The sequence below is a fragment of the Octopus bimaculoides genome, chromosome 1 (genome assembly GCF_001194135.2).
Source record: "Octopus bimaculoides isolate UCB-OBI-ISO-001 chromosome 1, ASM119413v2, whole genome shotgun sequence".
In the NCBI taxonomy this organism is placed as follows: Eukaryota; Metazoa; Mollusca; class Cephalopoda; order Octopoda; family Octopodidae; genus Octopus; species Octopus bimaculoides.
The window spans coordinates 55744918-55769656 of record NC_068981.1 but is presented as its reverse complement, the minus strand read 5'-3'; the positions used below and the strand labels follow the sequence as shown (position 1 = coordinate 55769656).

Below are 24739 nucleotides of genomic sequence, written 5' to 3'. Positions count from 1 at the left end.
TGGATGTTCATAGGAACTCCAGTAAGTCGATGATCTAGTTCTTATAGCTAAATCTATACAGGAATTAATAATGAAATTCCAGGCAGGGAAGCTAAACTTAGAATCAAGAATGCCTTGCAAAGATAAACCTAAACTTAGCAAAGATAAAGGTTTTAGTAAGAAAGAAGACAGAACCCATTAGCTCCCTAACAGCAACTCTTCCTTGATGCCACTTACTTTCTTACTACCTGGAAATATTTCACTCGTTATTTATCCTTCATGGATTAATACTGTTTTCTACACCCCTATTTTCATTAATCATCTACCCCACTGAGCAACCAAATTATCTTCCCCCACCCCACCCTCATCATACATGCCTGCCTCTCTTTTCCCTATCCAATCCTGCAACTGACCCATTATGTCATCTCTTTAATCCTTCTCCAGTCTATTGTATCATTACTATTCTGCTGCTTTATACTATCAGGAATCTTCTACTTTACTCATTCACTCCTGGTCCCTCTGCGCCATTCATCCCTACTTCCTACCTACTTCATACCTTGAAAGTCCACCCTGATACCTCATCACCACTATTTTTATCGTTTCCAGTTCCATCTGATCAATCTCATCATTTCTTCTAAAATGCAAGAAACCTGTTCTGCTCTGACCTTTTTTCTCTCATACTTTACCTCTCTTTACTCCTAATCTCCTAGCATAAAGTTTCCTCTTCAGAATTTGTGATCTAGCAAGCTGCATGATAACCTCACTAGTGCTGGTTGTACAAAACAACAGCACTTAGTACAATCTGTAAAGTGGCTGGCATTAGGAAGGGCATCCAACCAAAGAAACCATGCCAAAACAGATACTGGAGCACAATGCAGCCCTAGGACCCATCGGATCCTGTCAAATTGACTAAACCAAGCCAGCATGGAACATGGATGTTAAATGAAGGTGAAAAGTCACTGCTGTTGGTTGTTTTCATATGAACATGTTTTTGTTTTATCAGCTGGACAACTACATCATCATCACCATCATCATTTAACATTCGTTTTCCATGCTGGCATGGGTTGGACAGTTTGTCAGGAACTACCAAGTCAGAAGACTACGCCAAGCTCTGCTGTCTCCTTCATCATGGTTTCTATGGCTAGATGCCCTTCCTAATGCCAATCATTTTACATAGTTTCATGAGTGCTTTTTATGAGGCACCAGCAGCTGTGCAGTTACAGAACAAGATTCCTCAACTGCAGGTGGGGGTAGTATTAAGGAACAGAAAAAGGTGTTTTACATTAGCGGAGAAACATGTGACGAGAGAGATGTTCAAGATGTAACAGAGAGTGGGTAGAGGCCATACACCCAAGTAACAATGAGTTGTACATAGTGAAGTGGACTAGGAGTTGGAGAGGGTGAGTTCACAAGATTGTGAAAGGAGAGTGAGAACTGGTAGGGGGAAATGTAATGAGTGGGCACAAGCAGGAGGGGGTAGTAGGTGGATATGTTGTGGGGAAAGGATTCAACAGAAACATATTTTGCACAGGTAGGTACATGAGGGAGAATGGAGGGAAATGCAGCAGTAGTGAGTATAGGTGTGGTGAAGGGAGAGGTGTTGGGAAGATGGGGGAGAGCATGACCATAAGGGACCTGCCTCTATGTCCTGGATTTTATTTAGCTGGGTAGATTTTCTCAAACAGCAAATTGCCAGTTGTCTTGATCCTATGTCATCTCTTGTGAGGCTTATGCCAATGTATTCTACAGACATGTTAACCTTTCACATAATTCTCAGCCAGAATCAGAATGACACAAGTATGACAATACAAGACCTTTAAATCATAAGTACAGTCTCCATGTACCCAAATTCATTCACAAGGCTTGTGTTCCACCAAGGTTAAAGTAAAGACGTTTGCCCAAGATGTCACATTATGAAACTGAATCCAGAACTTCAAGATTGTGAAGTAAACTTCTTAATCACTGGGCTTTTTGTAAGCCACTAAAACTAACACCTTCATCTATTTCCTAAATAGTTTTCATGTGCCATACAGCATTAAATGCTTGAACCCTATCAAAAGTCTTTTTCAGTTTGACAAATTCAGATGAAATTTATCTATTCTACAGCTGTTCTGCTACTTAAATTGGTTATAAACTACAGAACAATTTGTTATATTTTCATTTTCTTTGTTCTCAGATTGTATTCTTTTCACAGCAGTCTTCACATGCTTTCTGTTTATACTGCCTATATATCATACCTAAGGCATTCTACTTCTTAATGCTATTCTCATAAAAAAAGAAAAACTGTTTCCTCCAAATTAATCTTGTAACACTCTATACATGGGAATATTCTCATGATCATCATATTTAACTGTTTTTCTATGTTGGTATTGATTGGAGAAATTTCAAAGTAGTCATATTAGATGTCTCAAAATACACATTTCATAGCATCATGGTTTGGGATTTTATGGATGAGTATATCTTCCTTTTACTAACTGCAATAACTAAATGTAAATAAGAGACACAAGAGGACCTGGTGGTGGAGAGGGAGACCTCTTGATCTTCTGCAAATGGCACCCAAGTCTCCTCCAAATTGCTCTCTGTCCTCTTGACAATGTTGTCTCTGACCTACAAAAACACATCTTGGTCAGGACTGGAACCCCTTTGTTCTGTTTGATCAGTGCTTCTCAAAAATGCTTATATTATATGTGTCCACTCAGACTTATAGTTTGGCTGCAGTTTAAGGTATTGTTCTCTAACGAAATGGGGTGCACTCAGGAAGAAAAAAAGTTAATGAAAGAATTTCATTCAGAGTGTATAAATTATAAAGATCACTTAGTGAATCCGATGATGGCAACAGAAATAGAATCAACTGAAAGTGATAATACTATCCACTGTTTCAGATGAAGAATGAAAGAATAGTGCAAGTGAGCAACCTTTGATCAGACTGTCTAATCATTCATTAAAGTAAGCTACTATCATTGAGAAATTTAGACGTTTTTTTTAAGGTGTGAGAGAGATCACTATTTTATCACAAGACAAGTTTCTCTCGGAAACCTGACAGCTGCAATAATGAATTTAATATTTTAAGATTAAGTTTTCCGTAGGTTTTACGACCGGTTTGGCCTAGGTAATTCCAAAACAAATGTCCAGACCATTATTAAAGATTTTCTGGGAAGAATTAATAGGTGATCTTTACTAACTGCAAGAAATATAAATACGTACTTAAGCCTTAAAAAAATTGTAAGTTCAAAACATTTAATTCCATAAATAAAATTCTGAAACTAAGATTAGTAATCGACAGGTATTTGTACAATAAAGTTCGCAAACAAGTATTATCCGAGAAAACTTTTAAAAATAAATTCTACTGAGCCTTTCTGTTGCATACAACTTATGTATAAAATATGTATTGTAGCTAATATTGAACTAAATATGCAAATCCAAAATTCTTTAAAATTGAATTGGTGTAAATAAATTCTTATGAAATGTATACTAGTTGGCAAAAAATATACAGCTCAGAAAAAAAACTATATATAAATAGGGGATGGTTGTTTAAAAAGAAATTGAGAAATCAGGTTAACACTAAAAACAAGTGAATAAATAAATTTAAAATATTAACGTCCGAAAAGTTTGTATAGCAGAATCTTAAATGATTACATTTTGTGGAATAAAATGTTTTTTGATCTATTGAAAATACAATACGGTGTCACTTCGCTGCGAAACAAAAATATTTTCTTACCGATGAAATTAAGATATGCTTTAAAAATGCGGCATGACGTATTAAGCCGACGAAATATGCCGTAAATACAAAAATATATTTATTTGGTGAAATTAACAATTTAAAAAAAAAAAGGTAATTACAAAGCACATAAACAAAAGTAGCGAGGGACTTAATTCTATTCAATCAATGATGACTAGATTACAAGTTATTTATGAACAGGAAGTTCACACCTTATTTACTGCTGAAACCTTAATTGACTTTTATTCGATATGTTTAAAATTATTAATTGGAATTAAAAAGTCAATTTAATCTTTTTTAATTTCTTTCAAAATATTGAGAGTTTTGAAAGGTTTCCAAAAATAAAAAATTTCTTAGGTTATATATTTAAAAAAATCTTTATCCAATAGTAACATATATTGACTTCAGTACATACTAGAGCTAGCTTCACCCACCATTTTTACGTACTACTAAATGATGCACATGGAAAATGAAGTTGACAGACACAGTCGTCCGTAAATTTCGCGTGGCCAAAGTGTTTAAGGAGAACAGTGATAAAATAAATAGCATTGACTTTTATGCAAACGGGGAGACACTTATATCGAGCAGTGATGATGAATCCATTGTGATATACGACTGTCAAAACGGAACGTAAGTTGCTCCCTGTAGCTATACTGTGAAAGAGAGAGAGAGAGTGGGTATAAAATGACGTCCTAGTTTATTGTTCTGACTTCCTTTAAATTGGAAGAAGAACTTCACCAAGAACGACCCACAAAGACTTTTATCTTTCAGTAGAAGTAGGAGATAGGAGGGACCTTTTGTCTTATTACAGAATGACCATTCTTGATTGCTTAGTTCATAACAAAATTAGCTACTTTCTTCAGGGACCTTCAATCGGTGAAGAATATTGCAGTTTGTTTTCTCCTCCTTCTAAACCCATATTTTTAATTTAAATGTTTACTCTTTTGAGGGAGTATTATTTCGATGTAAAATTTACTCGTTGGTTGTTTATTGATGCGGAGGATATGTTTAAATTTCAAATTATGATCGCTCGATCGAATTTTTCTTTCCATGACCCGGCGTCGGTTGTGGTTCTGCCAAAATAAGCTTCGAAAAATGGCGGAGACTTAGAATTATCATATCTCTCCATCAAAGATGCACTTTTTTCTTCAGCTTTACTGAGTCATGAGTACCACACCAGATTATATATTTAAGATTTCTCTCTCCTTTTTGTTTCGATTTGATTGATATTCAGAGCAACCTGGAAGGAAAATATTCTCCTTCATCACAAGCTGTTTAGTAGATATTAAAGTGTTTTCTATTCATTTTTTAAATACTTTTGCCAAGAACAAGTGTCTCTAAAGAGCCTTCATAATGATCAATAACTTAGGAGGCTATTTTTAGCAAATGAAAACACAATTTACTCAACGTTAACTGTTTCATTCACTTAAATAACACTTGTTCCCTCCACCCATTGATCCGTTCTGTTTACATGCAGTCAAATCTGCTTGTGCTTAGGAGACTGGCGCCAAATACTAGTGTCATTAACATACGCCTTGCACCTCCTCTATTAGCTAGCTTTATATGCACTTAGCTGTCAATTCTGTGCGCTTAGTATAGATTCAGGAAGCCACCTTCATTAATCGTTCGATATTGATAAAATTGTGTCGGTTACGCAGTTTTTTTCCTTTCTTTTCATGCTGTTATGCACCGCATGACGAGTCATTCTTTATAGTTACAGAAATGAGAAAAATCTTTTAGTAAATCTCGGGAATGGAAGGTGCTCAAAGAAGTTATTCATTAGTACGTGGTGTTCCTTTTTTCCTCCCGAAGGACTTATTTATAAATCTGATGTTTACAAACGTAGATGAGTAAATATTTCTAGTAGAAAGTAATTTAAAAAAGAAAAAAACTGAAGACTGATTTTTCGGTCCAGACCTGTTTCCTTCCCCTGTAGAAATTAAAACTAATATGTCATCAAAGAAATTTTTATCTACTCTAAATCCGTGAATGTAGTTTTTCGAGATAAATACACTGAAAAATAATGTGTATTAAACAAAATTTGATTCGTTTATATGAGAATGAACAAATGACTTCAGTTTTTTTACCCTAAATATGTACACACAATAATAAATACAAAATTACCACATGAAACTAAACTTCCACTAATATGCAAAAATAACAATTTAAAGAATTACTTTGATTCAAGATTTTTTTTTTTTTGATCCATTAAAATGGGTATATTGGTGTGGAACATTGAAACTTGTTTTATTACTAATGTTAACTTCGAATCGTAGAGCCATTCTTGGTTTGCAGCTAGCTTGAGATAAATTGAAACTATAAATACAGTGCTTCCAATACTGTTTAGCTTATTGGTTATGTATTGGACAAGAGTTTTTAATGTTATTCTAATAGTTCGTAAGCTCTAACCTAATTCAAAGAGAAGCCAATAAATAAACCAATTGTACATGAAGTTATATGGTGCAAAGATACCAAACTAAATGCTAACTCAAGCACTGCCTGTAGCTCAATGTATTTACTATTTGAGCTTTGGTATACACTCAACTAATTAATTTAGACATTTCTACTGTTAAAATACTTGAGTTTTCCAATAAAGAACTAGTTGTATATTACCATGTATCATATAAATGTTACTACTATGTATACTAAACCTTTTCTTTAGGTTATAGAATATATTGAACAGAAGTTGATTCACTTGTATTACACGTGGCCTTAAAATAGGTTGAATTAATTACAAATTTCTGAATTCAATAGGATAATCAACAAGTGTAATTATTACCTTAAACACTATACTTTGGTTTGGTCCATGACTCCTCTTCATTAGCACCTCAAACTGCTGTTCTTCAGTTTGGTCTTTGATCCTACAATACCCTCTTACACACAGCATGGCTATGCCTTTCTGTATGGCCTTCCAAAATGTTCAACCCAATGAAGAATTGAAAATGGTTCCTATTTTCATATTGATTGATACAGTAAGAGTATTTGGATTTGTGGTAATGAGCAATGCCTTAGAAAACTTCTCTAGTTTGCATTGAATGTCTGTTATAGATGGAATGCAAACACCTGTGTTTTATGTAAAGGTATTGCAATAAATGTTTTTGTATCTAATATTTTTCTTATTCCCTCCAGGCCTAAAAGAACACTTAATAGCAAAAAGTATGGGGTTGATCTCATTCGCTATACACACACCATCACCACAGTATTACATTGTTCTACGAAAGTAGATGGCAAGTATATTTTTAATTATTTCACATTACTATTTTCAAATGTTTTTGATTAATTGAAGATATGTGTCAGAAATTGCAGTTGCTTTGTTCCATGTTCACAATCACTCAGTCTGCTGAATGAATGTTGTGTTGCTATGAACTTCAACCACCTATGCTTGAAAAGACTTATATGAAATTAGCTAGCAAAACATTTGGGATGAACCAACAAGTCTAAATGACTAAATGCGACATGCGTCTTGTTTGGTTTGTAAACCTCCTATACACTCTGGTACATAAGATATGTGAAGAGCTAAGTGGAGGAAAAGAAAGGTACCAGGATTCTCTCAGTAACAGTGAGTGAACAGGGAGGAGCACGATACCAATTCTTGTGATCTATGCTGGTTGCCAAGAGTTGTATTGAAATATATTGTCAGTTTGCTTTGTTTATTAATCTGTTCATGTTTAATCAGCAATTGTACTTCTGGTGTTGTTTAGCTTCCCTCATGTTAGAAGGGTTGTGATCAAAAACATTCCTGCCATTACAACCCAGTTTTTTGGTGTAGTGTGTCTTAAGACCATATTATCCAATGTCTTTACTTTTTAAGATGGTATATGATGAGAGAGATTTGATTTATATTTCTGGCTTGTACAGTGTCCATGTAGAGGCCTGTCATGTTAGTCATAGCAAGTGGTATGTGACTTTTTTGTTTCTTTGGAATTTATTAGGTATAGCTGGAAACTTCGTCCAGTGAAACAATACACCAGGCAGGTGTTTTAGTATGAATTTATGTTGTTTAGGTTCAACTGGAGGACGTAGTGGCATAAGCACCTTGCTACTATTTGGAATGAGGCTGACTTATCTCTCTTTTTTACTTTCTTTTACTTGTTTCAGTCATTTGACTGCGGCCAAGCTGGAGCACCGCCTTTAGTCGAACAAATCAACCCCAGGACTTATTCTTTGTAAGCCTAGTACTTAGTCTATCGGTCTCTTTTGCCGAACCACTAAGTTACGGTGACGTAAACACACCAGCATCAGTTGTCAAGTGATGTTGGAGGGTCAAACACAGACACACAAACATATACACACATACATATATACGACGGGCTTCTTTCAGTTTCCGTCTACCAAATCCACTCACAAGGCTTTGGTCGGCCTGAGGCTATAGTAGAAGACACTTGCCCAAGGTGCCACGCAGTGGGACTGAACCCAGAACCATGTCGTTGGTAAGCAAGCTACTTACCACATAGCCACTCCTACGCCTAGTTTTAATTTTTTTTCTTGATGTTAAATGATGATGACTGTGTGGTCTTCAGATGCATTTAATTTAGAGTGGCTCTTGAAAATTTCACAATGACCAACACTTTTAATTAAGTTCTCAGTTTGCTTTTCATAGGCTAAATGAATTTGCAATATAATTTAAGGAATGCTCTTGTTAATGGTGCTTCAAGTTTGTCTGATTTAAGTAAATGGAAACAAAAAGTTTTTACAAATAATTATCCAGTAGAATATTTTCTTGCAATTGTTGTGTTAGAACATACAATCCTGATGAGGAAAATTAACTCCCCCAAGAAAGGAAGCTGTAGCCAGCTGCTATGTTGGTAGTGTGTTAGATAATTGCTTGAAGGGTAATGTGTTGTGTTTAAGGCCAAGCCACATAACGTAGCCATAACTGTGAATAGGTTGTAGGTGAATTTTATGAGTCTAAGGGCTTAGAAGGTTGTTTTGTATTACAGTTCATGTCATGAAATTCACTGCAATTAGAAATCCTTTACCAGGTAAATATGCTTAACTATATTAGGAGTTTCTACAATATATGCAAGAATCTCCTTTTGCTGAAAGCAGATTTAAGATATACTTCTCTTGCTGCAATTTAAATGCCTAATTTTGTTTTTCTCTATCTGGCCGTGTGGTAAGAAGTCTACTTCCTAACCATATGGTTCCAGGTTCAGTCCTTCTGTGAGGCACCTTAGGCAAGTGTCTTGTAGTATAATCTCAGGCCAACTAAAGCCTTGTGAGTGGATTTGGTTGACAGTAACTGAAGGAAGCTCATTGTATGTATGTCTGTGTTTGTCCCCAACTGTTTTTGGTGTGTTTATGTCCCCGTAGCTTAGTAATTTATCAAAAATGACTGATAGAATAAGTACCAGGCTTAAAAAAATAAAGTACTGGGGTTGATTCATTCAACTAAAAATTCTTCAGGGCAGTGCCCCAGCATGGCCAGTTTAATAGCTGAAACAAATAAAAGGTAAAAGATAAAAGATGTCTACTATTCACTTAGCTGTATTTGTATTGTTACAAAAGTTTTATATATATGAGTGGTTGACTCAATTTTTTTGTGGTATTAATGTTCTAAGTTCAAATCTGGCTGGGCTTGAATTCAACATTCATCTTTTAGAAGTAAGTAAAATTATATTTCAATAATATACCAGGATTGATTCAATCATCTATATCTCCTTCCTACAGATGTCTAGACTTGTACCAAAGTCATAAATCCATATATATATATACACACACACACACACTCTGTCGTGTGTGCACACTAACATTACACATCTAGCGGATCATGCTAGCTTCATTTCTTTCGAGCCTACACATGTCTTCAGCAGTCACGGCCCATGTTTCACTGCCATGAAGCATGGCAGTTTGTACACATGCATCGTACAATCTACCTTTCACTCTGAGTGAGAGACCCTTTGTCACCAGTAGAGATAGGAGCTTTCTGAACTTTGCCCAGGCTATTCTTATTCTAGTGGTAATGCTCTCTGAGCATCCACCCCCACTACAGACTTGGTCACCTAGGTAGCGGAAGCTATCAACTACTTCTAGTTTTTCCCACTGCCATGTGATGGGATCTGTTTATTGCCCCTGTGCATGAAAATGAAATTTTAAAAAGGATTTGCTAAAAGTGAGTCAAATGGCACCTGTGTATAAAAATATCAATATATTTAACTGGAATGGTTGTGGCAGTGTAAGCTAGTAATCTAAATGGATAGCATATGAATGTTATGCCATGAGTTAGTTAAGAGATACTGCTCAGGGTTTTAAGCAGATTAAAGTGATTGTTCAGTATGTGCTAGCTGAGAACTTCTAGTATGTGTGTTTACGCTTTACTAATTATACCTCTAAATACATAGCATGCTTTCAAATAGTGACAATTGCATGTTCACTTGGTATCTAGATGATGAGCATAGAATCATAGTATAAATTTAAGGGTGTAGTTCCTAAAATATAAATACACACTTGTAGTTCGACACTCATACCTCACCATCTGGCAATTTCTACAACTGGGCTGATTTTATATTGCGATAATTTTCATTTTTCTTTTGAACTCAAAAGAGTAACATCAAGTCTGAGAAACTCCACTCTATATACTATAGGTTCATGCTTGTATTACTCATGAGAGGTTGCGCTACTAAATGCCATTGCAGTTGGCTTGTTCCAAAAGAGTTTAACTTTCATGTTGCTATCACATCAACACTCAAAATGCAGTGTCAATAACAGTAACAATACAAACACACAACACTTATGTTGTTTTGTTAGCAGAAGTGAGAAAAGGGTAAATAATAAAAAAGGATATCACCGACCAGATATATTAAAAAAAATTTATTTAAAAAGTTGTTTCTTGAAAAGCAGATTGAGATTACTTTTAATTGCTGCCTCACAGTTGGTGGGCAATTTCTGACTTATAAAAGCTTGTTCTCCAATGGCATGTGGACTTAACTGCACAAGCTAGAAATTTACCCATAAAATTTGAATTATTAATTATTGTCTCTTTTGAATCGTGTTTTAACTCTAACAATATATCTAAAGAGAGCTGAAATGAGATCCTTGAGAAAAACTCGAACTTTTTTCTATGGTTAAGAAGCTCGCTTTGCAACCACGTGGTTGTAGGATCAGTCCCATCATGTGGCACCTTGGGCAAGTGTCTTCTACAATAACCCGAAGCTGATCAAGACCTTGTAAGTAGATTTAATAGACAGAAACTGTGGAATTATCATCATCATTTATCATCCCTTTTTCCATGCTGACATATCAGATGGTTCAACAGGAACTAATGTTCCAGAGGATTGCATTGAGCTCAGATGTCTGCTTTGGTAAGGTTTCTACAGCTGGATGCCCTTCTTAATGTCAACCACTTTATAGTGTGTACTGGGTGCATTTTTCATAGCACCAGCTATGAAGTCACCAACTGCTCACAAGACAAGATCCCACAACTTAGTGTGGTATAGTATTGAAGGATGTGAAAGTATAATAGAGAGAAAGGAACAGGTGTCTTGCTGAGAGGCTGAAAGTTAGAAAGAGAGGGAGATGGTGAGGGCATACGCTCGAGGTACAAGATCAATATGAGAGAAAAAGAGCAGGTATCTAGTATTGGTTTGTTTATGTCTCATAATCTTGTAGTTCTGCAAAAACAGACTGATAGAGTAAGTACCAAGCTTAATGATAAAATATGTACTCAGGTCAATTTGTTCAGCCTTCAAAGTGGTGCCTCAACATGGCTGCAATCCAATAACTGAAGCAAGTAAAAGATAAGATATTACAATACATTTTATGATGAAAATACACATTATTTTGGAGGAATAATCAAGTTTTCACATGGAAAGACTGGTTTCTGGATTCTTAGGTAGATAGGTGCTTAGAAGTGGTCAGGTTATTGACATGCTGGTCCTAGTTTGGCAACTGTTCAAAGTTAAATTTATTTTTTTAACAATAAGATCTTATTGATTTCATGTGATTCTGATGTGTCTGTGTGTAGAATTATTTATCTAAATACCAGTTTTTCTTCTTCAGATACAATCAGATACTTATCACTCCATGATAATAAGTACATCAGATATTTTCCTGGACATTCAAAAAAGTAAGTAAACACTTAAATTTTTAAGTTATATTTAATTTGTTTAATGATAGTAACTATTTAAGATAGTTTAACTCTTTAGCATTTAAACCAACCATATGTGGCCAAAATATTCTGCCTCTTTTATGTTTAAACTGGCCAGATCCAACATTTCACACTTCTACAGTGTCATAGTAAAAATAAACAATCACATCACTGAAATCTCAAAGCTATGAGATAATGTATGATTAATTCAAGACAATGTGAATAAATAAGCATTAGATTTGACAAAGTAATCTGAGTACTAAATGGTTAGATTATAATGAAGAAATTTTTAATTAGTTATAAATGTTATTGCAGTAATTTTCAAGTTAAATCTATTATGTAATACTTAAGTAGTACAAAATATTTGTTTACAATAAAATTGCATTTTTAAATTCTCTATATTGCTCATGTGTGGTTTTCTTTTATTGTATTAGGGTAGTTACATTATGTATGTCTCCAATAGACGACACGTTCCTTTCTGGCTCATTAGATAAAACGATTCGTTTGTGGGATCTGCGTTCTCAAAACTGCCAGGTAGTGTTTACACATTTTTTGTTTTTCTTTCTTATTTAGTCTTGTTTATTATTTCCATTAGAATTTCACAACTCTGATTTAATTTGATAAACTAATTCTGTTATTAATTTTTTATTATTTTTCAGGGATTAATGCACTTACCAGGTCGGCCTGTAGCAGCATTTGATCCTGAAGGTTTGATATTTGCTGCTGGCATTAATTCTGAGTGTGTCAAGCTGTATGATCTTCGATCATTTGATAAGGTGATAAACATTTTGTTATTTGTTGATTAACTTTGTGCAAGAAGTACTACTAACTTTGTATAAATTGTTTTGTTTTTTTAATTCAAGTAATTATTACTTAAGAATTTTGTATATCATCATCCATCTGTTTTCCATGCTGGCATGGGTTGAACAGTTTGAGTGGTGCTGGCCAGCCAGAGAGCTGTTCATGCTCCAGTTGTCTGTTTTGACATGGTTTCTATAGCTGGATACCCTTCCTGATGCCTATCACTTTACAGTGTGCTGAGTGCTTTTTACATGCTACCAACATGAGTGCTTTTACATGGCACTGACACCTGCAAGATAAAGGCCTCTCAGCTGGGAGAGGGAGTGGGGGCATGGCCATAAAAGTCATACTTGTATGTATTGATGACCAAAATTTTCTTAGCTTGATGTGTCTTCTCCAGTACAGCAAATTGCCAGATCTACAAATATAAAAAAATTATTTTATATTGCTACTATATAGAACTTAGCTATGGTAAACAAACACAACCAAGAAATGCCATTAATATTTCTGCCATTCTATTGTTATTTTCAGGGTCCCTTTACAACATTCAAATTGAATCAGGATAAGGACTGTGATTGGACTGGTATGAAATTTAGTCCTGATGGTAAATTAATTCTGATTTCAACTAATGCTCAAGTGATTCGCTTGATAGATGCTTTCCAAGGAACTCCTTTGCACACATTCACAGTAAGTGTGATCTCTTTTCATGTACTTTTACCATTCCTCTACCTAGTCCATCTTGCAAACAGTTCTTTTGTATTCTGTAGCGTGATGGAGGAAAAAGACAACAGAAAAAGAAGCAAAAGGGAGAAAGAAATACAGAGACCTTACCTGTTGACCGTGGTGGGATGAGCGATTACTGACCATATAAAAACACGACCTTTCACACGCGTTGTCTCTCATCGAACTGCCTGCACATGCTTTGTGCCCACACATGCCCCCCCATGGCTCTTCTGCCAGCCCCTGCAGTCTTCACTTCCATTTGCCTCATCTGCAATCCTCCACCAACACCACATAGCTCATCACAACCCATAACGCCACAAGCACCACATATTCTAAGCAAAATACTAAATTTATGTATTGTCATTAGAGCAAAATAATTGATATAGAATTTTACTTCTGTTGTCAAGAATATTTTTTTAAACTAGGCTGTTGAAAAGATTATACTTTTATAGTTCTTAATATATTATGTTGTCTATTTGTGTTTGAATATTTTAATATAACTTTTAACTTTGCTTTGTTGCTTTCCTAAAGTATAAGTTTCTAAGAATCAGGAGAGTAGGATAAATAAGGGTCCTACTGAAAAGAATTAAAATATGTTTTAATGATCATCTTAACTGATTGCTACCAACCATATTAATGTATTCGGTCATTGAAATATTGTATTGATGTCTTAAACAATTTGTATTTAAATTTCTTTTTAGGGACACATTAATAACAAAGGAATCCCATTAGAAGCTTCTTTCAGTCCAGATTCTCAGTTTGTTTTTTCTGGTGAGTAACAACTAATCTCTCTACAGTGCTTATGACATTTTGTCACAAGCAATGTTGAAGGGATGTGCTTTTATGAGTACATAATGAAAATTTGAAAATTATTCTAAAACATCAGCTCTATATTTAGAGCATCATTAAATGGATGTAAAAAGAATTATATGCCATAATTAGATGTCTCAATAAATGCATTTAGCTGTAGAGAAATGGTACTTAAAGCTATTTGTTAATTACCTTTTTATTATTAATGGTTCTACAAAATTAATAAAAATTAGATCTAAAGTTTTTTTAATGAATTGCTTACATTGTTGCTTTTAGCCTTTTCAGTTTTCAAAATATTGTAAAAGAAATCAATTCATTTTAGTATATTTTAAACCCTACTTGTAATTTTATTTAAAAAATATCTTGTAAAATATCCTTTTTTTTTTTTTTTTTTTTTTTTTTTTTCTTTTCAAATTTATTTTTAGGATCTACCGATGGTAAAATCTATTGTTGGAGCACAGAAACAGGCAGCAAAGTTGCCATGCTCAGTGCTGACCATCCAGGTCCAGTTCAATGTGTCCAGTTCAACCCTAAATATATGATGTTAGCGACAGCATGTACAAACATGGTGAGTACAGCTGTGTTATTTTGCATGTTTCCTGTCAAAATAGTTTCTGAATTATTTACCAAATTTGTTGTGTTTATATACCAATTAATCCTTGACATAGTGGCATTATAAGTAAGAATGAATTACTGTTAGAAATAAATGTTCATGTGTATTTGTGTGAGAGAGAGAGAGGTGGGGGAGCAATAGCACAACATATTAATTCTGTTTGGGAAATCACCTTGAAAAGTAGGTAATGAATTGGTAGAAATTCAATACAATGCAGTCAGTGCAAGCAGTGGGTACACCAAAAATGTGAGATCTCTAGTAAGTGAGACAGATAACTAGAACTTCTCATGTGATAGATGCTCAGTGGGGGGAAGGTTTACTGAGGATCTAGCACTGTAGGTAGTTGTAAAATTATAGAACAGAGGGAACAAGTTCAAAAAGCTACTTTGCAACTAAGGGAGATAGTAATGGCAATTGCTGATATAAAGTATAAAATTTAAATGAATCAACAATATACATTTAATATTCTAGTAAACCTCTACCTTAGCACAATTTGCCCATATGAAATTTTATTTTACTTATAAAATGAATAAGTCTATTTGGAAGTTTTCCATCTTGTTTGTTATTTTTACAACTAATTACTACTCTATTGGTTTAATGTAATAGTTACTGAATGGGGGTCTTTTACAAATATTGTATATTGATAATATACATTGCTTTCTTGTAAAAAAAAAAACCCTTAGTACTGTGCCCTCTCTTTTATTGACTAGTTAGTGCTGGGAAGAATACCCAGCTGACAGAAATTAGTTACAACAATTTCTCTAAAAATTCAAATTTTCGCAACCATTCAATCCATGTTGGCAAAAAATGAGGATGAAATACACAATCATCATCATCATTGTTTAACGTCCTCTTTCCATGCTAGCTTGGTTTAGATGGTTTCACTGACAACTGGCAAGCCAGGAGGCTGCACCAGGCTCCAATCTGATCTGGCAAGGTTTCCACAGCTGGATGCCCTTCCTAACACCAACCAAGACTTTAGTGGGCACTTTTTACGTGTCACTGGCACAGGTGCCAGTCAGGCAGCACTGGCCCCATTGAAATGGTGATTTTTACGTGCCACTGGCACGGAAATTTCAGGGGAAGCGGTAAGTCAATTGCATTGATCCCATACTTACCTGGTAATTATTTTATCAACCAGGAATAATAAAAGGCAAAGCCAACCCTGGTAACATTTGAACTCAGACTGCAAAGTCAGAAGAAATGCTGCTAAAAGTATTCTTTTTGTCATGTAGACTTCTTACTTAACTGTAATTTGAGTGGGGGGGGGGTTACCCAGTGCAAATGATGTGTACTGTATAGCTCACACCATCTTATCTCAAAAAGCATTTTATAGTTTCCTTTCTCAGGATAAAAAAAAATACTGAAATAAATCATTTACATTTGACTTATATTTGTCCTCATCTTGTTTGTTGTTAACACGTTTCGGCTGATATACCCTCCAGCCTTCATCAGGTGTCTTGGGGAAATTTTGAACCTGGGTTTCATTCCTAATGTATTTTTCGATGTTGTTGTTATTATTATTATTATTCAGGTCACTGCTTGGAATTGAACTCGGAATCTTTGGGTTAGTAGCCCGTGCTCTTAACCACTACACCATATGCCCGTGGGCAATTATGGAGTGAATTCTAGGGCTTATAAATCTAATATTTTCCTTTCCTTCCATAATACCTGTTCCCATATGCTATTCATATCTGCACTCTGTTTAGGAGGTTGTTGTGTCCTAGCATATGTGCTGCTGCTTTTAGTTTCCATATTTTCCAGTGGTGTTCTATGTCTTTTATTTTAATTTCATCCCACAGGGTTGGGGGGTAGTCTCCATTTTTCCATATATGATCAGCTATGCTTGATTTATCAATATCTCCTCGTGTCACAGCTTTGCGATGTTCATCTACACTTATTTTGTGGGGGCGGCATGGTTCATCATTGTATAACCTACCACAGCTACATGGGATTGAGTACACGCAGTCTTTGGTCATATTCTCTTCTATTGGTGGTTTTTCTTGAAGGAGGTATTTGCGAAGTGTTGTATTACTCTTGAATACTGTCCTGATGTCATATGGGCCACATATCTTTTTCGGAGAGGCCTTTCACATAGAGTAGACAGTTTATTGGTTTCATCCTCTCTTTTCTTCATAATTGGAGTAGATAGTATGTTTTTGGGGTAGTTGTTGCTCAATAGATTGTTACTGAGCTTGATCATTTCTTTGTGGCAGGTATCGCAATCACTTATTATATTCTTTGCTCAATGTTTTAGGAACTGAGCAATTCCTCTCTTCACACTGTATGGATAGTTGGAATTGAAGTTAAGGTATTGTCCAGTGAAGGTCGGCTTGCAGTATACAGATGTCCTGAAGCCATACTTGGTGCATGTTATTAATACGTCCAGGAATGCTAGCTGATTGTCTTTTTCCTTTTCCATTGTGAACTGTATGGATGGCTTTATTGAGTTCACATGATCTAACAGCACTTGGACATCTTCTTGGTGGGGCCAGAGAATAGAGGTGTCATCAACATATCACAGCCATAGGGTTGATTTTAGTGGTGTTGATCCTAAAGCCAAATTCTCAAAGTATTCCATGTATATATTGGCTATTATCAGTGATAATGGCGAACCCACAGCTAAACCCTCTTGTCGATATATATCAGTGTCCATACTTAAATAGGTGGTTTCTACACAGAAGGTCAACATTTCCATCAAGTTTCTTATATTGGTATACTAGTGTGTTCTTTTAGATGGGTGTCTGTCACCAGTTTTTCTTGAATCACCGATAATGCTTCACCAGTAACCTGAATAATAATAATAATAATAATAATAATAATAATAATAATAACAGCAACATCGAAAAATACCTTAAGAATGAGAACCCAGGTTCAAAATTTCACCAAGACACCTGATGAAAGCTGGAGAGTATATCAGATGAAACATTGTGTTAATAACAAACAAAATGAGGACAAATATCCATCAAATGTAAATAATGTACATAATTCCTCATCTCTTAACTATAGAACTGAAATGTTTCGATTTTACGATAGATGATGCAGGCATTTGTATTTCTGACGTCAACAATAGTAAACTGAAATCAAAGGGAAAGAAATTATGTAAGCAGATGGAGTGGTCAGTGTTACACTATAAATAACACCAGGTTTTCAGGATCATGTGAACATTAGAAATAATTTAAATTAGATTTTCTGAATATTCTTTTCCCTGAAGGGTGATAAGAACAAACACCATGCTATTTCATAAAATTGTTCAAAACTGGATGTGAACCAGTTAGTATTTGTACTTGCCTTACAAACTTACATATAGATTTTCAGTCATGCTACATTGCTAATATTTTGTTTCTTTGCTATTAATATTTTAATTCTTTGTTGCATGTATTCACATTTTATACAGCTTCTCTTGTACTTTCTTTCACTATTTTTGTGCATTACATTTTACTCAAAAATACTATATTATCTTAAAATTATTCATTATTGAATGATAATTTAACAAGCAAATCCTAAAATTTCATGAGATATGACACTAACATTATATTCTCAAGTATGCAATTACTTTTACAGTATTTATTCTGTAAATATTGCTGAGAATTTTGTTGTCTTGATAAAATTCAAGCATTAAGAAGTATTTATTTATGAGGTGCATTATTTACCTCAAGAACCTAAGTAGGAAGTTTGTGTTATTCAGATGTATGGGGTTGTAAAACTCACTAATTTATGGGAGAGAGGAGAATAAAGAAATTTTGTGGCCAAAATTCCTTTTGTATTTGCACCTTAAATGAAATAATATTGCTTCAAGTAGGAATTGAATCTTAACTTTAAGGAGTTTGCCTTTTGTTATATGTCACTGACTAGTTAGTTGCCCTACTCTAACAAAATAACTTTGTGAGCAGGGTGTCTTTTTTTATGTACAAACATGATTATAATTAAATCAAACCTTAGCAGTGGTGGAATTTTAATTTAGAAGGAAAAAATATTAACTAGACACTGTATAAATATCTGATCAGAATATTTACACCCTTTGTGGTAACTGAATAATAATAATAATACTAAAAGTTGAAATCCCAGTACTCTTAATTCTTACTGTAGATACTTAGTATAATTTCTTCTTTTATTTATTCGAGTTGCTCAAAAGATTTTAAAAAGAAGTTTTTCAGTTTTCCTTAACTAATTATGAGAAGGCCAAGTTAACTAGTTTAGTGAACTCAGAACCTTAAAACACCAACTTCCTATAGATTTTTGCCGCTTCCACTGACACGTGCACACACATAAAATAACATTGTAATTATTAATTGCATGCTTAACTCTTTCGTTACTATATTTCTAGCCAAAATACATTCCTTATGCATTTCAATTAAATTTTAAAATAATCATGAATTTAGACTGGTTTTGTAAAACAACTTTTTTTTTTATTTAATGTGATGTTTGGAACACAATTTAAATTTTTACGTCCCCATAACTTAGCAGTTTGGCAAAAGTGACCAATAGAATAAGTACTAGGCTTACAAAGAATAAGTCCTGGGGTCGATTTGTTTGACTAAAGGCGGTGCTCCAGCATGGCTGCAGTCAAATGACTGAATCAAATAAAAGAATATACATATATGTCATCATCATCATCGTTTAACGTCCGCTTACCATGCTAGCATGGGTTGGACGATTTGACTGAGGACTGGTGAAACCGGATGGCAACACCAGGCTCCAGTCTAATTTGGCAGAGTTTCTACAGCTGGATGCCCTTCCTAACGCCAACCACTCAGAGAGTGTAGTGGGTGCTTTTACGTGTCACACGCTCGAAATGGTGTCTTTTATGTGCCACCCGCACAAGCCAGTCCAGGGGCACTGGCAATGATCTCACTCGAAAATCCTACGGGAGCCAGTCAGGTGGTACTGGCAACGGCCACGCTCAAAATGGTGCATCTCATGTGCCACCCGCACAAGGTATGGAACTAAAAACTACAGCTGTCACTAACAATCATGAAAGAATGGAAAACAGATTAACATCAGTGGGATATGGACTCAGAGTGCAGAGAGCAAAGCATTCTATCTGCCAATCAGTCCTGTTCTCTCTCTCTCTCCCACCTATAGTAAAAGACACTTGCCAAAGTGTCATGCATTGGGATTCTACCTGAAACCACATGGTTATGAAGCAAGCTTCCCTCCCAACCACATGGTTCAGCATTCAGTTCCACTGCATGCCACCTTCAGCCATTGTCTTCTTTTAGAGCCCCAGGTTGAGTGGATTTGGTAGAAGAAATTAAAAAGAAGCCCATTATATATATGTGTGTTTGTGTAACTTGTCTTGACATGTGATGGCTGTAAAACAAGCATCACCATCATACAGGTGAATTTTCCCGTTTCTAGTTTTCCATAAAAATACGTCTGACCATAGGGAATGTGTGTGTGTGTGTGTGAGAGAGAGAGAGAGAGCGAGAGCATGCATGAATGTTCCTATTCCATGTAAACAATACGCCCTGTAACTCTGCATTTTCAAACCCAATGGAAAAAGTGGGGGAAATTTCTGTGCCTCAAAATCAGAATAGGATTGGTAAGAGGAAGGATATCTGAAAATAGTCTAAATAATTTTTGATCTAATCCATTGTCAGTATGGAAAACCAGACATAAAACATGAACACAGAGATATTTGCTTTTAATTGCTTGCAGTTATGTTTGATACGCAGTTGGTAATTCTCATAAATATTTTTTTTAAATATTCGTGCATTAAATGTATTTTCAGGCTTTCTGGCTGCCGTATGTAGATGAGTGAAATATGAGATACAAGAAAGATTTTTAGCCCAGCTTTAATCCAGCAATGACAGGCAACAGCTACCAGCACCTTCAGAACAGATGTACATAAAAATTCTCACATACTTCAATTATCATTTAACTTCATTCACCATTAGTGTTGTTTTTGGCTGTTAAGTTTCGCAAGAGACTAATTCTGGACTTTCTTATTTCTTGTTGCTCTCACACTTGCTAGAGCTGAATATTGAACTCTAAGTTGAATGGTCTCTTCATTGTTGTCGAACAAATATCCATCTTCCTTTACATGCGCCATCTTAGTTGTTCAGTAGCAGCTGCTAGGTGCACTGAGCACCTTCTATAACCCTGTGTGGTGTCCCCTTGCTATCCTGATTATTCTTTGCAATTTCCTTTTTGGGAATATATGTAATATGTGTGTACTGATTTCTTTTCTAATAATCATTATTTTTAGTTTCATAACATCTCTTGGTTGTAAGATCAGTTTGATTCTGATGGAAGGGTGCACGGCAAACTAGTGATTATCTGAAGGTAGCTATGTGTTGAACTGCCTTGATCTCTGTAAAGTCTATTATATAGACAGGAGATTATTGTACTGTTATGATTAGTTTCTATATTGTATGATTCACACCATCATTCATTACATTACATACCAGTAGACATCATTTATTCAACATTATTCTACTAACTATATTAAGCATTTAGAAATATTAACAATAAGTGAAAGGAAATAACACCAAGATTAAAAATCAGTCTTTTGTGTTAGTGACATGTGGATCATTGCTTCAACAATATAGTTGGAATAATTCACCCTGCTATTTTGACCTTTAGGTTTTGGTAAAGTAAAACTTCTGATGGTTTGTCTTACATTAGTTGACTGTGATTGTGGAGTGGCTAGGTTTGTAGACTTAATTTATTTTACCTGTGATTGAAATAGACAAAGTTTTTTTTTCTTCTTATACAGTATTTATTCTCAATAAATATTAAAGACAAATCTACCTAACTCTCTTTATTACTTAGGTACTTTTATTATATAGATAGTAGTAACTTACATCTTCAATATTAATTTTCTTGTAACTTCAATCCAGTTGGTCTTTTCTCTGTTGAGAGTTGGGTGGTTCATTACTAACCAATATCTGGGTAAATAGTTAGCTACAGCCCCTATGGCACTGATCCACAAAAGAAGGCAATACTGAACACAACCCATTATCTGAAACGGGGCTATGGCTATATCATTTTCTCTTGTGTAGCATATTTAAATTGTAGTATATATTTTAACATTAAAAGTAAAGCTTTTTGAAAAGTAACTATTTCTCTTTCAAATTAGTAAAACAAAATATTTAGAAATATTTATCCACAAGTTGTTGATATAATCTTTATTCCTATATTTCTCTTTAGCTTGTTGACTCTACTTTATTAATCACCATATAGTTAATAACTTAAAGTATTTTGCTATTATAATTCAATTCATTTGTTAGAAGATAGTTTATTTTCAAAATCTACAGTTCGAAATCTAACTTCAGTTTGAAGCATCTCTATTCAAAACATAGTAATGCACTGTCAGGTTTTATATGTAATAGACAAATAAGGCTTTCATATAGTGAATTAAATAGGTTACTAGGACTAGAGATTTTATTTTCAAGTGGAGCAGGACCATAAGTAGCTTTTTTGTTTTTTTATCTTCAAATTTATTAGATGTATTATATCTGATTGAAATGTGCTTTCTATTATACTAATCTAAAACCTTACACTCACCTTTCTGTGCTTTTTATTCTGGTCTTTTAAAACTTTTTGCAAGTATTAATGTAATCAGTTGACTCAGAGCAAATAAGGAACAACCAATATTAGTGCATGAATTGTATATCCCAATCACTATTAACCACATCTAAACACTATGTATCTAAATTTTCTTAATTAATTTTGATATATACTTGAATCTCACATATAATTATTTTTTCAACCAGAATAATGTCTGGAAACATTCTGAAATGTATAAAAGAGTTTTCTAAGACTAAAATTGTTTCTAATAGGATAGCCATTTTGGTATCCAAGGTTCAATTTATATTCAAATTTTGCTAGAAGTAAGAAAAATTATGTTAAGTTACAAATTGTTTTTTGACAAGTGTGCTAATAATAAAAGTTAATATTATAATACTAATACCAGATGTTTGTAAGTATGACATTTTCTCAGTTTTTTTTCTTACATTCAATCAAATCTTTTTGATTGTATATTAAAGTTAAACTCCTTTAAACTACTTGAAATATATCACATTTTTTGTTGGTGATGGAGGAAGTGTAATTCTTTTGGAAAAAAAAAACTGTTAATATTTTAGCAGAGCAAATTTGGGTTCGTTTAGGAATTATTTTCTCTTTAAACTTTTGAAGATTTTATTGTCTGCAATTTATAATTACTCATATTGAGAAGTTTAATTTGAAACTACAGGATTCCCACCTTCATGGGATCGTTTGAAAGATATACTTTTATACTCCTGACTTGACAGAGTTTATGTGCTTTCAGTAGTTTTACTTTAATCATTTTTTAATTATGTTCAAAGACAAACAAATTTAGTTTTATTTGTTAGTTTTAGCTTCTGATCATTTAAATTAATAGTTTTAGAATTATCTTGTTCAGCCAATATTTTTATAGTTAATAAGTTAATGTAAGCATTTTCAACAGCTATTTGAACATTTTACTGTGATGTGTCAAAAGTGGTTTAGTTTTATTGTATTCATTGATTGAATTTTTAAGTTTTACTTAAACTTTTTATCAAGCTCACAATATCTTTTTAGTTTTACAACTTGTTTAGTGATTCCAATATTTCTGATAAATGTTGTATTTATTACCTCTGATGTGCTACACTTCGTGGCTAAAGCAAATGGCAAATTTTTGTTCTATATGGCTTTATAATATAGCATTTAAATGATGCTGAATGTATATTTTCTAGCACTGTTCTTGAATTTTGCCACTGTCTTCCTTTCATGTCTTAATATAATACCATCTGAGGAAGAGGCATGTTCTTATGACTTAGGTGTTCAGTGTTGTCTGCCATAGATACCTATGCATGTCATACTAATATGTATAGGAAGCAATTTCTCACATTTTATTCCCCCATTCATATTTCAATTTTGTAATAAAATTAAAGAAAAAAAATCTTTGTTTTTGAGATTTTCTTATTTTATTTCTGCTGTCTTTCTTTCAGTAATCTAATAGTAGCAAACTAAAATAGACTACTTTCCAGTGGTACCCATTATTAGCAGTTCTAATGTTCTAATGTTGGAGAAATTATATCACCCAAAATTTAGACATTACATTAATAGACATTTTTTCAACATCTCCAAATAACTAAATGCTGGCATTGCATGCAGCGTTTTCAATTAAATTTGATTACACTTTGAATGCCCATAACTCCAGTAATTCTGCATTTTTCCAGTTAAACTTTTTCGATGACAGTAGATAAATTTTTGATTCCAGAACGTATTTGATAAGTGTGTCCCAATCCTACTTTTTCTCATGGACAGCTCTAGAGTTGGAATTCCCAAACATTTATTCGTCTATGCACCCAATGGCAATTCGATTCTGGCTAGAACTACATCCAGAGGAAATACCAGAATGAATAAACAAAACCTTCATCATTGAATCAATCAAATTCATTCTCCAGAATAATCATTTCATTATTGACAACAACTACTATCACCAAATATCGGGAATTGTGATGGGCATGAGAGCAGCACCTACCATTGCCAACCTCAATGGGATTCTTAGAGAAAAAATATATCAGAATTCACTGCGAAAATTTGGAGACCCTCTCGCCCAATACATTAAAGAGAATTGGAAGAAATACCTGGATGACTGTTTCATACTCTGGAATAACAACTTAAACTCCTAGAATTTAAAACATTTCTGAACAATATCCACACAAGCATTCAATTCACAATGGAATACAACCAGGAGGCACTTCCATTCTTAGACATTCTAATTAAAAAACAAACAAAATTGAAACAGATATATTTTATAAAACAACAGATGCAAAACAATATCTTCTCTTTAGCTCTTGCCATCCTAGACACACAAAAACAAACATCCCCTTCAACCTTGCACTATTGTCTCAGAGGAAAAAACTAGAGATTTAAGACTACAAGAACTGAAAAATGTCCTCCTGGATAGACACTACCCAATCCAACTCATTAATGAAGGGATAAAACATGCCAAATCTATCAACTCTGAGACATTAAGAAAAACCAAAGACATTAA

General features: G+C 34.2%; 2 protein-coding genes across 2 annotated transcripts in view; one reads left to right on the top strand and one right to left on the bottom strand.

Moving 5' to 3' along the window:
• Positions 1-3669, bottom strand: part of LOC106883876 (glycerate kinase) — a 32597-nt gene extending 28928 nt beyond the window's left edge. The window contains exon 1 of the mRNA XM_052966818.1: positions 3616-3669. The gene's annotated coding sequence lies outside the window, so the exon portion shown is untranslated. The remainder of the gene's footprint in view (positions 1-3615) is intronic.
• A 437-nt stretch (positions 3670-4106) lies between these two features.
• Positions 4107-23642, top strand: LOC106883877 (WD repeat-containing protein 82). The gene is made up of 9 exons (XM_014935014.2): positions 4107-4327; positions 6827-6924; positions 11696-11762; positions 12218-12317; positions 12443-12559; positions 13116-13271; positions 14009-14078; positions 14543-14685; positions 20465-23642. The coding sequence occupies exons 1-9, from the start codon at positions 4167-4169 to the stop codon at positions 20492-20494; spliced, it is 942 nt and encodes a 313-aa protein (XP_014790500.1). The 5' UTR covers positions 4107-4166; the 3' UTR covers positions 20495-23642.
• Positions 23643-24739: the final 1097 nt, after the last annotated feature.

Excerpts from the sequence above, each read along its gene's own strand:
- LOC106883877 (XM_014935014.2), top strand. The coding sequence starts at position 4,167 with ATGAAGTTGACAGACACAGTCGTCCGTAAATTTCGCGTGGCCAAAGTG. Across the intron at positions 13,272-14,008 it reads CTCCTTTGCACACATTCACA|GGACACATTAATAACAAAGG; the intron begins GTAAGTGTGATC and ends ATTTCTTTTTAG. Across the intron at positions 14,079-14,542 it reads TTCTCAGTTTGTTTTTTCTG|GATCTACCGATGGTAAAATC; the intron begins GTGAGTAACAAC and ends ATTTATTTTTAG.